The sequence below is a fragment of the Limanda limanda genome, chromosome 22, assembly GCF_963576545.1.
Source record: "Limanda limanda chromosome 22, fLimLim1.1, whole genome shotgun sequence".
NCBI lineage: Eukaryota > Metazoa > Chordata > Actinopteri > Pleuronectiformes > Pleuronectidae > Limanda > Limanda limanda.
Window position 1 is genome coordinate 16388376 of NC_083657.1, and position 15340 is coordinate 16403715.

General features: G+C 41.2%; 1 protein-coding gene across 2 annotated transcripts in view; it reads left to right on the forward strand.

Moving 5' to 3' along the window:
- Positions 1-3052: 3052 nt before the first annotated feature.
- mllt3 (MLLT3 super elongation complex subunit) overlaps positions 3053-15340 on the forward strand; it is a 47163-nt gene continuing 34875 nt past the window's right edge. For both annotated transcript variants that reach the window (XM_061066401.1, XM_061066402.1), the window contains exons 1-2: positions 3053-3133; positions 3869-4049. In XM_061066401.1, coding sequence (XP_060922384.1) covers positions 3122-3133; positions 3869-4049 — 193 coding nt within the window. In that variant the 5' untranslated portion in view covers positions 3053-3121. The remainder of the gene's footprint in view (positions 3134-3868; positions 4050-15340) is intronic.

Genomic DNA, 15340 nt, shown 5'->3' on the forward strand with positions numbered 1-15340 from the left:
GAGGACCAAAAGGGACAAAACACCAAACTGTCGCGCGCCGTGATGTTTACTCTGAAATGTACCAGTCACTGTGTAACTTGGTTTAGCCAATAAAATGTAAATACAAAACCAATAATGACGTTTTTGATAGCATGTTAACATAAACAGACATTAACAGCACAGCTTGTTTAACAGTTCAGTAGAATCTTCCTCTGGCTGTCATAAATCTTCATCCTCCTCTTCTCTTCCCCTTTCACTGTCTTCACTTATGTTTTGCCAACATATCTGCTTTCTCCTCATTTTTCACTACAATGTAAAACTGGAAACCCAAATTCTCGTTTAATCTCATTCATGATTTTGTATCATCATCGAATCAATTGTTGTCTTCCTATGTACCAACTGAGTCACAAACACTTCACCAAAATTTATTTTGTTGTATTTTTTATAATCCTCCTTACATTCGCTCGCAGCTTTTTATATATCCATATATTAAGCTTCTGAAAACTGTGATTATTTTTTAGTGCTTAAAAAGTTTTATTTCTAGATTTACACATTCCTTTGTCCACCAAAGTACAATCAACTTTTTTGGTGATTACCGCCCATCTTCTGCATGGACTGTTTTGCAGCCTCTAGAACAGCTTGACCAGATTCAAGACTCGAGATTCAAGATTCAAGATACAAGGGGATTTATTGTCGTTCCAAAACACGACGCAGATAAAAGGGAACAAAGCTAAGTACTGAGGTCCAGGTATAGAAGCAGAGAAATAGAACACTAGAATCTAATGATTAATTAGAAGCTGCAAATAAATACAATGAAATAAAACAATAGAATCTCAAACTAAACAAGGATAAAAAACAATGCAATGTAAAAAGTTGCAGATGAGTATTGATACTCATTTGCAAACATACATTCACATTTATATTAAGTTTCCCAATCTATTGTTCACTAATGCTCCTAAAGTTATTCCAGTCAGCACTCCAGCAATACAGCAGTGGGTTAATAAATCCTTCATTATTGTCTATAGGATCCTTTGGTAGGCGATGACTGCCTGTCTTCAAACGTAATTGTTATGACATTGAGACCGATATCTGGGTTATAATCTATATTATTATATATTATTTTTATGAATAATGAAAAATATTGAGTGTGTTTAGAGGAGCCCATTATATAAATATAGATCCTATCATTAGGCCTAAAAAGGTGAAATGTCCCTCATCAAGAGTAATTAAAAACTCACCAAATAACATTTTAACTGGACAAAAGCCCCATAGAAACTTCAGGGAGAGCCACATGTGAGGGATCCCTCTACCAGGACGGACAGAGGTGCAATAGATGTGACGTGTAACTGAGAACATCAACAAAATACCAATATTTACAACATCCGTGAGTGTCTAATATAAGTGGAGAGGTGTATCAATGTTTGAAGTATTTCTACGAAAGAAAAAGTCTGACAGCGATGGCGGGAGCAGTAATGATAATTGCAATGGTAGAGGTATAACCAATAATGGTGTGGTATATGTGAGTATGCAAATTGAGTATATATATTTGCTGTTAATCATTCAATGTTGTAAGTCTGCTCATTTAAACAGAATTACAATTATAAAAATCAAGTCATTCTTTTTTGTTTTTGTTTTCACAAGATGGCAATCACCTCATTTTGCTAATGAGGTGATAAATAATGTAAGTAAACAAAAGGCTTTAGTGTCACTTACTGGTAATGTCACCACTACAAATAGCCTATGAAATTGGAAGACAAATACAAAAAATGTCAAATTTATGATAGGACATTTACACAATGGCAAGATAGGCAAGTTCAATCGTTTTAAGTCAAGTCGACATCATGTGTCGTTGTAACTTTGGTCCCATTGACTGCACACGGATGCTGGCATTTGACTGCAGAATCAAGTTTCACCATATCATTCAAACTGCTCGCACATGCTTCGTTTGCCGGTTTTCCTCCGGGACCTGAAGGCAACAGAAGAGAGTCGCTGTCACCTGATTGGTTGCCCGTGTGTCCACTGTTCTGTGATTGGTACCTTTCCGTCTCGTGCTGATTCTACGGCCCCGGCGGGTACACCAGGCTGCGCGTGCGCTTTACACCTCAAAGCCGCGAAGGCGGCAGAATTACACCCAGATGTTAACGGAAGTAGATTGATTTAGTTCAAAATAAAAGCATAAAGCTCAACAGACAAGCAAAATAGTAACTGAGCCAAATCATTGAGTCCTCTACATTTCTCCGGAAAATTGCGGAACACAAAATTATAAAATAGCAGCAATAAACAAAAAACGCATTTGAATTTTAGTCGGTAGATGATGATAAATAACAATAGAATTTCATCTAAAGATTAAAAGTGTTAAGGCAATGAAATCATCGCCACAGCAAATATAAATGTGAAATATTCAAAGGTGGTCTTTTAAATCCTGGCCACGGCTCCGCCATAATTAAACCTATGGGAAGTCATCACACATTTATGAATAATGAACATCTTGCTTAAACAAAACATTCTTTCAAGGGAGAGTTCGCCCAAAAATGAAAATACACTCATTATGATGCAGTTGTGGGTCGTCAAAACCCTTTTGGAGTTTCAGCACTGAGCAGAGTTGCAGCCAAATCCAATACAATTGAGTCGACTGGGGTTTCCATAGGAGGATCAAGACGGACATTTAGCCTAAAAACATGGTGTAAATTTGCAATTTTTTCGTGTCAAATTCGAATGTCGGGCTTATAGACACTTGGATAACACCACAGGAGCAGTATGGAAGCATTCTATGTCTTTTTTACCATTTACTACAATTGTATTGGATTTGGCTGCAAACACTTCACCTGCCACTCCATCGGCAGAGTGGTGAGTAGATAATGAGGCCAATTTCATTTTTTCGGTGAACTATCCCTTTAACGAGGTTTTGGCTTCCACATGGAGCAGCTTCTCCGCGGGAGATTTATTTTGAAAGTCCGCAGCGGAACCTCTTCAGCTCGTGGCGGGCGGCTGACAGCCGGCGAGCCCGTGTGAAAGTGTAGAGTGACTTGGGTCCAGGAGAAGAGAGAGACCATGTCCGCCGTCACAGAGAAGCTGTCCTCACCTCCGCTCCCGGTTCCACACTCGGTCTCCATGAGAGAACAGTAACGCGCGGCCCTCCAGGATGGCCACCTCGGTGAGTACCGGGCCGGGGGCTCTGCCGGCGTGTCGGCCTCTAACGGGACCGGGGTTTTCGGACGTTTCGCCGCCGTGTCACACCGGAGGAGTCGGTGGCTTTTAGTCCGTAACGAGGATTTTCCACACAGCTAGCAAGAGCCGATACGTGCCGCCGGTCCAGAACCAGCCGTGCAAGTCGGAATTCCCTTCAAAAAACTTCCCATTTGAACAATTCTCTCTATTCGTCTGCAAAAACAAAGAGTTTTCGCTCGTTCGTAAATTGTTAATATGAATTGTGTCACTCCACAGTTTCATTCGGCGCAGTGTTGCACACTATCCACGCATTATTATATGAATCGGAAAACGTGTCAACTTTCTACATCATTTTTTTTTTTTTTGCTATTCTCGTAACATTGCCTTTGAATATTCTGCAAAGTTGACGCAATTTCCCGGGAGTTTAAAGTGCATGGAAACGTGTTCTGCTTCACGCGTGGATGTTTGACTCCACAGTTCCCGTGCAGGCTGCGAGTCAGGTTGTGAATTTAAATCTGCACTTTTACCACCGGACTTCTCAATGCGGGGGGTCGTGGATACACACTGGGCTGCGATGGATGAAAATAAAAAAAGAGCAAAATCAAATCCACATAAGGATTTGTTTTTGATGACAAAAATGATTCTCTGCAGTGTTGGGATTTTTTTTCTTCTTCAAATTGTGTGAGCATTAAATCCAACCTCCTGTTCTCCCCCCCCTCAGGGTGCTGTTCAGGTGAAACTAGAACTCGGTCACCGTGCCCAAGTCCGGAAGAAACCCACAGTGGAAGGCTTCACCCACGACTGGATGGTGTTTGTCCGAGGACCAGAGCAGAGCAACATCCAGCACTTTGTGGAGAAGGTGGTTTTTCACCTGCACGAAAGCTTCCCTAAACCAAAAAGAGGTAAACCCCCCCTGAGTATTTGCTTGTTTTCTTAGGTTGTGAGAGGAAACCCTTATCAGAAAGCACCCACATTGCTTGTGGGCCCCTCATCCAGCCATGGAGTTGCTGTGGTTCACTGTGACTGCTGATAATTTTCAGGGTGGCAGTAAAAAAAAAGTAGAAATTCTCACATGTGCATATTGCAGGGAAGACAGTGGATGTATGGTTCTGTGAAGAGAACAGCGGTGGAGAGTGTTATTTGTTTTTAGTGGCAAATCAAAGAATCCTTGGCTGTGGCTGAAATCGCTCCCGATCACTTTGGGGATAGTCCCACTACTTGAGCCGTTTTCAGACATGACCTCTGAGGTAAAAGCGGGAGAATCTGCTATGGAGTCTACCTGTAGTCTGCCTTCCACACGTGCACAACACAGCGGGAGGTTTATCTTCACGTTCACAACTGCAAGAAACGATTATTCAGACGAGAGGTGGAGCAGCCGGGTGCAGCAGACAGAGACAGGAAGTGATGTATTAAACACTCTGATGTGTGGATCAGGTGATTTCCTTTACAGCACCCCGACACCGTCATCGGCTCCTATCACCACAAAATCTCTCGACACATTTTGTCTGTGTCTTCTATGTCTGTGACATCGCCTTTTCGCCGGGATATATATTTTAAATGTTTTGCGACTGTCGCGTTTTGGAAGCATCATCAACCCCCCCCCCCACTCACCTGTGTTGAATTCAGTCGGGGATCCCAAGAGTTCGCAATTTTGTAGTGCCGTTTGAAAATGTTATACCCTATATAGTACACTACACTCACTGTTTCCGCAATTTGCATCGTGAGAAGTAGTGTCCAGCCGATGGTCACTAACCGAGCACTATATCCCATCATGCATTGCCCTCGTGGCAGAGGGGAGAGAGGGTAGCGGGAACAGCCCGACCCGGCTTTCAAGAGCAGAGCAGCGCATCACGGCACAAACTGCAACAAACAAGTTTGTTTCTCTATCTAAATATGGTCAGTCAACATGCTTTTATCCTGAAAGTGTTGATTCTGAAAATCAAATAAACATATTGTACGTCATAACCTTGCGATAATGATGTAATTACGTCGCGTCTGAAAGGGTTTTATTCTTTTGTCATTGAGCTCACTATACTATCGTCTCCATAGAAGTCAGGACATAGGGAAGTAGGGGTTATCGAGGGCATAACTCATGTGGGTCCCTTCCTCTGGAGATCTCGGACGACATAATGGATGGACTGGAAATCATGTTTAATGTTGCATTTAGCTTTTTGTGCTGAATGTCGCTCCACGGCGTGTCGGTTTGAAACCCTGCCAGACAGAAGGGATCACATGTGATGTCGCCTTTGGACATGAGGTAGATAAACCTTTTGTGTAAGAGCTGCTTGGCGTGAGGGTGTTAGATGGTAGAAGTCACCTGTAGAGGACATTCGTGTGAATCTAGTCGGTCGCAGGCCTGTAGGCATTAAATCTGCAGTGACCCTGAAATACAAGTATTGCAAATAAAAAGTCTTTAAAGTCAAGGTTAGCTTGATCATTGCTTTTCATCCAACTCACTGCTAACACACATGCACCCATTTTATAGAGGCTGCAACAAAATGGTAAATGGACTGTATTTATATCGAGCTACTCCAGTCTTCACCAACACTCAAAGTGCTTTACAGTACAAGACACATTCACACATTCATACATTCATACAGCTCCGTTTTTCTATCATACACTATTCATACACAATCTGCACAGTCAGGAGCAATTAGGGGTTCAGTATCTTACCCTAGGACACTTAGGCATGTGGACTGGAAGAGCCAGGGATCGAACCGCCCACCCTCTGCTTAGTGGATGACCGTCTAAATGGGACTTGTTCTGGAAAGCTCTTAGCCTCTTGAACCATGGCCGCCTCAGCAAACATGAGGACTGGTACTTGGCATCGGTCCAGTCTTGATTCCTGATTTTGTGCCGGATAATAACAACGGGCGATACTTCTTGATTCGCTGACTCCTCTCTGCTTCTCAATAATGAACGTGGCAGATTCTCACCGGATGTTTCTTGTAGTGATGGGAAATAGGACCAATGTGTCAGTTGGTGTTCGTGTCACGTCTAAGTCGGGGGGGGATTGTCTCACTTTGTGGCCACATGTTCATGTTCATGCAGACGGACTGGACGACCTGCAGCCACACTCGATCTGAAGCTTTCCAATGTATCCAGGGATGAAGTGGCTCTTTTTATTGTCACTGCCGATCGATCTGGTGCTTCACTTCTCACACAATTCCTTGTTTGTATAGAGTATAAGTACCTGTTCTGTAGCTGTTTGTTGAAGTGAACCATTGTTTTTCTTTCTACCTCCACCATTTGTTTCTTATCAATAGAAAGAGATGGAGATGTTCTGTGCAACATGCTGCATGTTGGAACTGATGAGATAATCTGTTACTTCAGGGTTCAAACCTTTTAGAGGTTTGATGTAAGTCTGAGCAGATGAACAAAAAAAACATCTGTATATTTCTCTTCTTTGTTCCCTGGTTCTGCCGTGCTCTGCAATGCCATGTGCAAAATTATTTGAAAATGAAGAAAAGGAATATTTTTCCCTTTTTGTTTGCAAAGTTACGCTCGGGATCTTTGTTGAAAAAACAGAAACCTTGAAGAATAGCAAAGGCCGTCAAAAGGGGTGATACAGTATTTTTATATATATATTTATTGCTTGATCAGCTGCAGGCCATTGTCCAGAATCCATTTCTCTTTATGAAATGCATTGTTAAATAGAAGTTCTATATGGGACTGCATGATTTGCCTCCTCAATCCTCAATTCAATCTATGGCGGTAACTGGGACGGACGTGCGTGCCCACACAGTTCACTCTCACATGTGACGGGTACACAGACTACAGTGAAATATAATCACAACTGCAGCTGAAACTAAGATCCAACTGCGTGCATGGTGAAAATGTGATGGACCATAGTGCAAGCACGCAGTAGCATGATAAAGCGAGTGAGCACGCAACACATAGTGATGCACACAGCTTTACAACACAGCAATGGAGCAAAACCACAAAGTAAGAAATCTCTTTTGTTATTACCAGAAGAGTAACATGTTTTTGGTTTACTTTTTAAACTGCTGGCATAAATTACAACACAGCACCAAGAGAGAAACTCTGCAGAAAGTCCACAGACAGCTCCTCCAGAGAATGTCTGTAGATTCTTTGGAGTTGTCTGAAAGTGTTTGAAAGCCGCTACAAACTCAGTGTAACTGCTGGATTGTTTTCAAGTTGGGCTAATTAAGTTCTCTCAGGCCCGGACAGTTTTGGATAGAACAATGCTGCTCGAGCCAACTGTACTGTTAGCAGTCTATAAATCACATCTCTATTTCCTGATATGAAACCTTCAGAGATTTGGATCTATCTTAAGAAGCCTTTGGATTGTAGGGAATCAGATCAGTCTATGCACATGGCAACCTTCTTCCCGACCTTTAGCTCCAGTCCAGTCTTTATGATTGTGACGTGTGGCTCAAACACTAACCATCAGTAGGGTCTCACATGATGACACATGCTATGAGGTCTTTCCAGCCCTGGTGAGGGTTTTGGTGAATCTGCGTTTTTACAGGATGACAAATTGCCAGCCACAGTCATTCCATGTCTGTTGGCTCTTCAAATGCTGCTTAGTGTTTTTCTTCTGAAACACAGTGTAATAGATCAGAGAGAGGGCTACTGTGCAGTTTCTTTTTATTAAACTGCTCAAGAGGATCCAGTGAAACTAACGGGCCGCTCTTCCACACTCTCCATCTGTTCAAATGTTTGCATTCAGTGATTAACACTTTCTAAAGACTACACGTCTCTAGATCTGTTTAGGATGAATGATCTGAAAGGTAAAAACCACTGGTGTACAGTTGATAGAAAAGTCGTCACCTTGGGCTCTTAGGCTACATCCATAATACTATATTAAACTCAGAAAAACAATCTTTGTCCACACGAGTGTTTTCCTGTGGACACAGTGTATTGCTCGAATGACAGCTTGTCTCCTACACATGTTAACAGTTGTATCATTGTAAACTATTGTTAGCAAATACAGCAAGGTCAATATGTCATGTGATAGGAAGCTGACAAATCAGCAAAAGCTACGTTGTGATTGAAAAGACCTAATTGTCAAGCAGTTGTGGGTGTCTACGTTATTGTTTACAAACATCTCAGTTTGCTCCTGTCCAGACGCAGCCCCAATGTTTTCAAACTAAAATGGGGAAAGCAGTGTTTACAAATTTCTCAGTTTAAGCGGCTCTAAAACTCCGGAGTATAGTGTGGATCCATAGCAGAGTATACTAAAATGAAAACGTAGTTGTGTGGATGAAGCATTAGACCCTAAGAAACCTTCTGAAGTTTATAAAGCTGCAACATTTTGTTGATTAATCAGTCAACAGAAAATTTGTCTGAGAATTGTTTTGAGTCAAATTCAGGTTTCAGTTTGGCAGATTAGAGGATTGACAATGATGTGGGCGGCTGTGGCTGAGGGGTAGAGTGGTCGTCCTCCAACCTGAAGGTCGGCGGTTCGATCCCCAGTCTGAACCATCTGCATGCCGAAGTGTCCTTGGGCAAGATGCTGAACCCTCAATAGCCCCCCATAGAATAACAAAGTGCTGCAAGTAGATGCACTGTATGAATGTGTGTGTGAATGGGTGAATGTGAAACTGTACTGTAAAACGCTTTGAGTGGTCTTCATCAGACTAGAAAAGCGCTATATAAATACAAATCCATTTACCATTTACAATGAGACGTCACCTTGCTATATGAAAAATGCAAATAGTTTATAGATCATTTTCAGTAGCAGTCCTACAGTTAATCAACTAAATAACTGTCAGTTGTAGTCCTCATGTGAATTTGGCTGAAGCTGTAAAGGGGGTTTTGGCACAGTCACTAACTTCTTCTTGCTTTGCTTGATTGCTCCTTGTTGGACTGGATCTGTCTTTAATTAGCCACTTACTTCTCAATCAAACAGTTTTGTTTTTCACATTTAAGCAGCAGGAAACTCATCACAGCCAACTTTCCTCATCAGTTATCTCTATTTTCAGTATCAAGTTAATCTGATGAGTTGTTTTTATTGTTGGCTTATTAGAAGATGGTGAAAGACAATCAGTATGATGTCGTCAAAATACAATTTTTTTTCACTATCTAGCTTTTTAAGTGAAAATATGAAATCATTATCAACCTATTGTCTATTAACAACTTATAAGTAATCTATAAATGAGTTGTTTGTTAAACAGGATTAAGGGCACCAAACTTTTCATGCCCAGGATGACCTTTGGAGGGTCACTTTTATTATTTTTGCCATTTCTGTTGAAACAGGCTCAATGTATGAGCATACATATACATACAGAAAGACAGTTTTGCAACTTTATCTATTGAATTTACAATATTCACAATAATATCTGTTCAAAACAAACTATTCAGCATCTGTTCAATACACAATATTTAGCCTCTAAGTTCAACTCAGTATTCACACTTGAAAATGGCCAAAAATATAACTGTATTTTCTTGTATAATAGTAGTACTATATACTCAAATATATACCAGTACTATACCATATATCATTAAGCCGCGCAACTAATACAAATAAATGGATTCATTTAAAAGAAACGCTGGAGTGCTTTTTATTTTGAAATTGGTGCAGGAGGAGCCGCAAACATTTGTAGTGTCTATTCTCTGCGTGGAATGTTTTTTTGTAGAAAATGTCACAAATATACATGTTTGCAACACTCTTTGTACCCGTTTCAAAGTAAAAGCACTCCAATGTTTCTGTCCAGAGCGTAAAGGGGCTCAACAGTGAAGGCTTTCGAGATCTGTTGTTTACCTCTGATTTATGGTTAGAGGAACAAGGGATGGTGACGTGTGTATCCTCTTTCTATGTGTGGCCACAGTGTTTGGTTAAATAAAGAGAGAAGCTCTTCACTCACCTGTGTCTCACATGATGACTCACCATCCACTTAAAAACACAATGGGAGGCACTGAAACGTGTCAAAGTAAACGTGTGAAAAGGGATTCAGTTGTGATGTCTGGGTTTCGGAGTCCGTAGATGATATCTGACTTAATTTTTTTCTTCTTCTTTTATGGACAACGGTAATGTTTTTAGTGTCAGAAAAGTAGATGTGACTGGTTTCATACTATGTCGCCTTGGAAACCTGATAATAAGTGTGAGGAGGAGTGGGACAGTGCAGGGAGATGAGGACCCATCTTTAACTAAATGGACTGGAACATCCTTTTCCTTCTCCCTCTTTCGCCTGGTTTGTGAGGCCAGATTCGACTGCTGACTTTCATGTGTGAATTTACGCTTTTTACATGTAAATTGTTTTTAAGATACAAAAAAAGAGAAACAAAAAAAATGGACCTGATGCATTTGAATCCAATTTGAGTGTGCTGAGTCAACCTCCTCTTTGATCTCGCCTTACATAACTGACTGCAGTGTTAGATGAATGGAGGTTAGGTGTGTGAACCTAGTGTCATGATTCTGCAGCCTGGATGGCAAGCGTGAGTTATGTGGGACAGAGATCCCCCCCAATGGCCTGTCAGGATTTCAAAGACGGGGGCATGTGAAAGCAGGGGGCCCTGATCATATTTCAAACTTTGGAGTACGCATTTCAAAATGCAAAGAAATATTTCTTTCGCCATGCTTTCTTTGCTGCTGTAAAGACACAGACGACAGGTAGGCTCACTCGGCTTGCTGATAGGAATTTAAACCACTTCCCACATCAGCTGTTTCCTCATTGCTCAAACAGTTCCTCTTATCAACATGTCATCATTTTTATCAATATTTCTACACACCCGTGCAGCGTCGCAAAGACCCAGAGAGCGCTCAGGATGAGAAAGCGATAAGAGAGCATGAGTGTAACTTCCTCTCGCCCTCTCAGTGATTTGTTGTGCAGCCAAGAGAAGCTGCCAGACGCACATTAAGATTAATGGTGAATCAGTCAGTAAAGCTGCCACTGTGCTTCATTATTGCCACGCGGTTAACGGGCCTGTGTTGAGGCGTTGCCATGGAGACGGCCAAATGGCAACGCCGTTTGAACAAATGGAGGTAAAGAAGCTCTTTGGAACCAGTGAAGGGGGTGCTATTTTGCCAATAGGTGGCAGCGGCTCATGCTGCTTAAGCACCTCATTTGGAGCCTCGGCTGCCATTTAATCTACTCTGGAGATGGCATCCCTTCAAAGGTGTTTGTGATATTTCAGGGGATTGTCACTTTTATGGAAAGATGTAAGAGCGTGTAATGGGCAAGAAATAGGCCAGCTTGGTGAAAAGAGTTTGAGAATTGTGGTCTGTGCAGTGCAGGGGAAGATACACAAGAGCTGAGGCTCTGAGACCAAGGTGCTTTTTGTTCTAGGGGGAAAGAAAAACGAAAAAGAGGGTGTGGTGAAAGCATGACAACTCTATATTCCATCCTCTTCGTCACCGGCTATGGTATATTTGCCAGTGAGAAATTACAATTTAGCATTAAACATTTTTAGCATCCACACCAGAACTTAACGAAAATCACAGCTGAACCTCTCTGTCATCTACCTACTCATTCCACGAAGGTCTGTCTGCCTGCCTAGCTGTCTGTCTGTTTGTGGAACACATATCTTGCGAGCCGAGTTTGTTGTGATTTGGACACAGGATAAATTCAACGTTACCAAAAATTGAATAAACCGGAAACAAAGCACTCTGTAGCAGTCAGTGGGGAAGTGGTAGTGTGTCTGCCCTCAGTCTGTGGACAGAGTTAAACATGTCTTCTATGTCCTGGGATAAACTGCAGCAGTGTTCAGTGAAAAGTTGTGAACTTGACTAAGAAGAATGTGCAATTTTTTTAACAGATCTCTGAAATTGTATGAAAAAATAACAACAGTTCAGGAAATCATTCAAGCTTGCATGAAAACCACACATGAACAGTAAAAAAACTAAAAATTGATGATAAAATCATCATTGCAGAGAAAGCAGGTAGGATGAACACAGTTTTTTCACTTCACTCTGCACTGCATAGACTATATATTATAATATATATAATAGGCTCTGCACACAATGTCCGGCATCCAAACAGTAAAAAGTGACAGTACATTCTAGAACTGTTTGAGGAAAACTGGCAAACTAAAAACCCATTTCAAATTGCTGGGCACTAGATAATTCCCTTTCAACTGCATCTTGTGCTCATTTATTCAGGGAATTGTTTAACCCTTGTTTACAATGACAGTCACTAGGGATGCACATATGGACATTATAGCAGAGTACAGATCCATTTGGATTATGCCATCTTGAATGTGTTAACGTATGTGATTGTTAAGCAATGGCAGCTCACATGTTTGAGTCTGATCCTGCGAATTTTGTTCAGTGTTGCTGTAAAAACCATAAAATATCCCAAACGATAGATGTCCTTCCACCTCTGGTTTGAGACATTTGCTGTAAAAGGCGTACGCGTATATATCTGGGGGCTAACCCAGCAAGGTACGGCTATCAGTTTTTGGGAAAACAGCCAAATTAGAAATGTAGTCTTACTCGTGTATGACACTTCTCTGGAGGATGAGCACAGACACCTCATTTGTTCCCAATAGGAATGTGTGTAAGTTGCTCTGATCTATTTATGCGATCCCACCGATCCCATTTAAAAAAAAAAAAAAAAAAAAAAGAGGTTTACAATTTTATGCATCCCTTATGGTATGACTGAGCTTGTCCCTTCCTGTGTGTTGTCAAATGTTAGAAAGTTTCAGGGAGTGGCAGGAAAAAGGTTAACCTTCATCCAGGAAGACTTTTTTTTCACCTTAGAGAGACATGTTAGGGGGGAAAAAAAATCTGTGTGATGCACGTCCAGCTAATTTAAAGTGTGGTGTCTTGTTTGCTACAAATCTGGTACTGGTTCATTGCTGCTCCTGTGACTTTAACCTTCTGAAACGGTGTATTTCAGCAACACTAGAGCTAAGTTTCAACCTCCTGTTTTGGGATTTTCAGAAAGCCTTAAAGTTAAAGTCGAGAACAATAGTTGAGGGTGAAGAGTATCTCCTTTCCTTAAAGAAAGAGCCGTCTGTTCTGTGAGCCAGATTGGCGACAGTGTAAGCCCCGCGCAGTGTACACATTACACACACCCTCAGATTGATGCCTTAATGATTGGGCCAACATGTTAGCCTCTGGCCATCTCCTGGGCTCTTTGGAACGTTTGCATGAAACCTTTTAACTCCCCTCATCCTCTGCTCCAGCTTAATTTGTGGCTTGTGTGCACATACCACATAAGTCAAGTCACTGCAGTGACCTATACATAAGATACGGATCCTCGGGCTGAAATATGTCTCAGAAGCTGTAGAGCTTTCCTCCCCTCTTTGCTGTGGCTTTGCTCATGTGATCCCTCTGAGCTGTGATGATAGCGCTGTCGATATCCTATAACGCCTGCCTGAATGCAGTTTCAAAAAGCAGTGACATCATTGTAGCGTTTTGCTGAATAATAGTGATTTAAATGGAATTCTTTTTTATTTGTTTTACATCTCTATGCTAACCATTATTTTTCTTAGTTTGTCAATTCTGGATCAACTGGGAATTCTTTTCAAACTTGCACTGATTATAATTTAATGGCCAAAGACTTCGATGTAAACTATTTAACTGGTTGGTGAGAAACACATTTACAAGGCAGTAATTGTTTTATTGTTGTATGCATTAATTTACTTTCTCATATAATTTATTTGTTGTGTTGACAAATGAGTCAGGTTTTCAGATACATGACGACCAATGAATGCTACTGCTGTCCCTTGTTTGCTGAATGGGCAAATAGAAAAGTATTTGTGTTAAGATTTGACAATTGCCACTTTAAAGGCCGTCATCTCTTGCTGTTAGATAATGAATGCAGCTTTGAGTTTAGCTGCGGCGCGTTCAAACTGAATTACTCCTTAAGTTTTAATACAAGCTCAAGTAGAAAGCTCTTGGTGTTTTTCAGTTTTTAGCCAGGAACCTGTAGCAGCCTAAATATATCCGTTGCCACTGCTGAGTCATTCACTGCTGGGAAGCAGCATGTCAGAGCTTAAATAGATAAAATAAATATAAATGTATAAAAGTTGGAATGTCAAGTGATTCCAAATTGCGGCTGCAAGTTTAGAGAATTCTGAACAAGGACCTGCTGCATGAATACTTGTATTTACAGTAACCTGTTGCCTAGTATAACTGTAACTGTACATTGTTTCTCAAACGCTTGGGAAAATTCACATGACAAAGCAAATTCGTGAAGCACTGATGGATGTAAGATGTACTTAAGGACTTCTTCAGGAGTTGAGCTGAATGCGCTGAAAAAGAAAAGAACCCAGAAAACACACAGTAGCAGCAGCTGGAGCTTCATCTCAGCCGACACAAGTATGAGAGTTTCTAAGTCGGTATGCACATTAGGATCAAAACGTGAGGCAGCGTTTTTTTGGATGAAAATACCTGACCTCCCCCCTCGCCCCCCACTCTGCCCCTTCCCCTTTCCAGTGTCTGGCAGGAATCAAAGAGCTGCAGGAATTTGCCAGTAATTGTTTTACGATTCCTAAGAAATCATACCTACTTGTATAGGTTGAACACAAAGAAAGCAAGAGCCATGAAAGCTGCAGGCTGGCTGTTGCTGCTGGCATGAAAGGATGGGGAAGGGGAGGAGGTACAGATACATGGGGCAGCCACCACCAAATAACAGGAACTGAGCTGTAAATGCTGGCTCTCCCTCTGTTCAGTCAATGAAAGGAGGTTGGAGGAAGTGGTTTATTGAAGCATGGTTTATATGGGCTGTCTGTTGGCAGCTCTCGCTCTCCTTTCTCACTCGGCCCTGCCATAAAACATTTGTCTTCTATTGACAGCTCCTCCAAACACCAGATCTGGAGGACTTGAGTCAGGAGCCATGGGCTTTTTTTCATTAGTGAGTTAAATGGACCCAAAAGGTGAAATTATTTACACCAAGTTTTATTGTACTTTTTAGTTACAGTTAAACCCATTAGTCTGCCTACAGAAAATACATCTAAATTCATTAAGCAACAACACCAAACCTCCAGCATCTGTCTATTGTTGTGAAATTAATCATTGGGTTCATAAGTGTTGTCAAGATTTTTCCATTTAAACTTTTGGTCCCTGGTGTGTGGTGCCTTGTGTTTTTCATTTTTACATTTTACAGACTTTTCATTTAGTTGCTACTTCATTATCAGAGTTGATGAAGCAGCTTCAAGTAAAGCCAGTTTATATTTTCTGGTAAACAAATATCTCTCTGAAAAGGAGCTTCATTCATCATTCTGATAGAGCCAGAACATTGCATACAGTGGATTTAATAAGTAACAGAAGGATTTGCTTCTG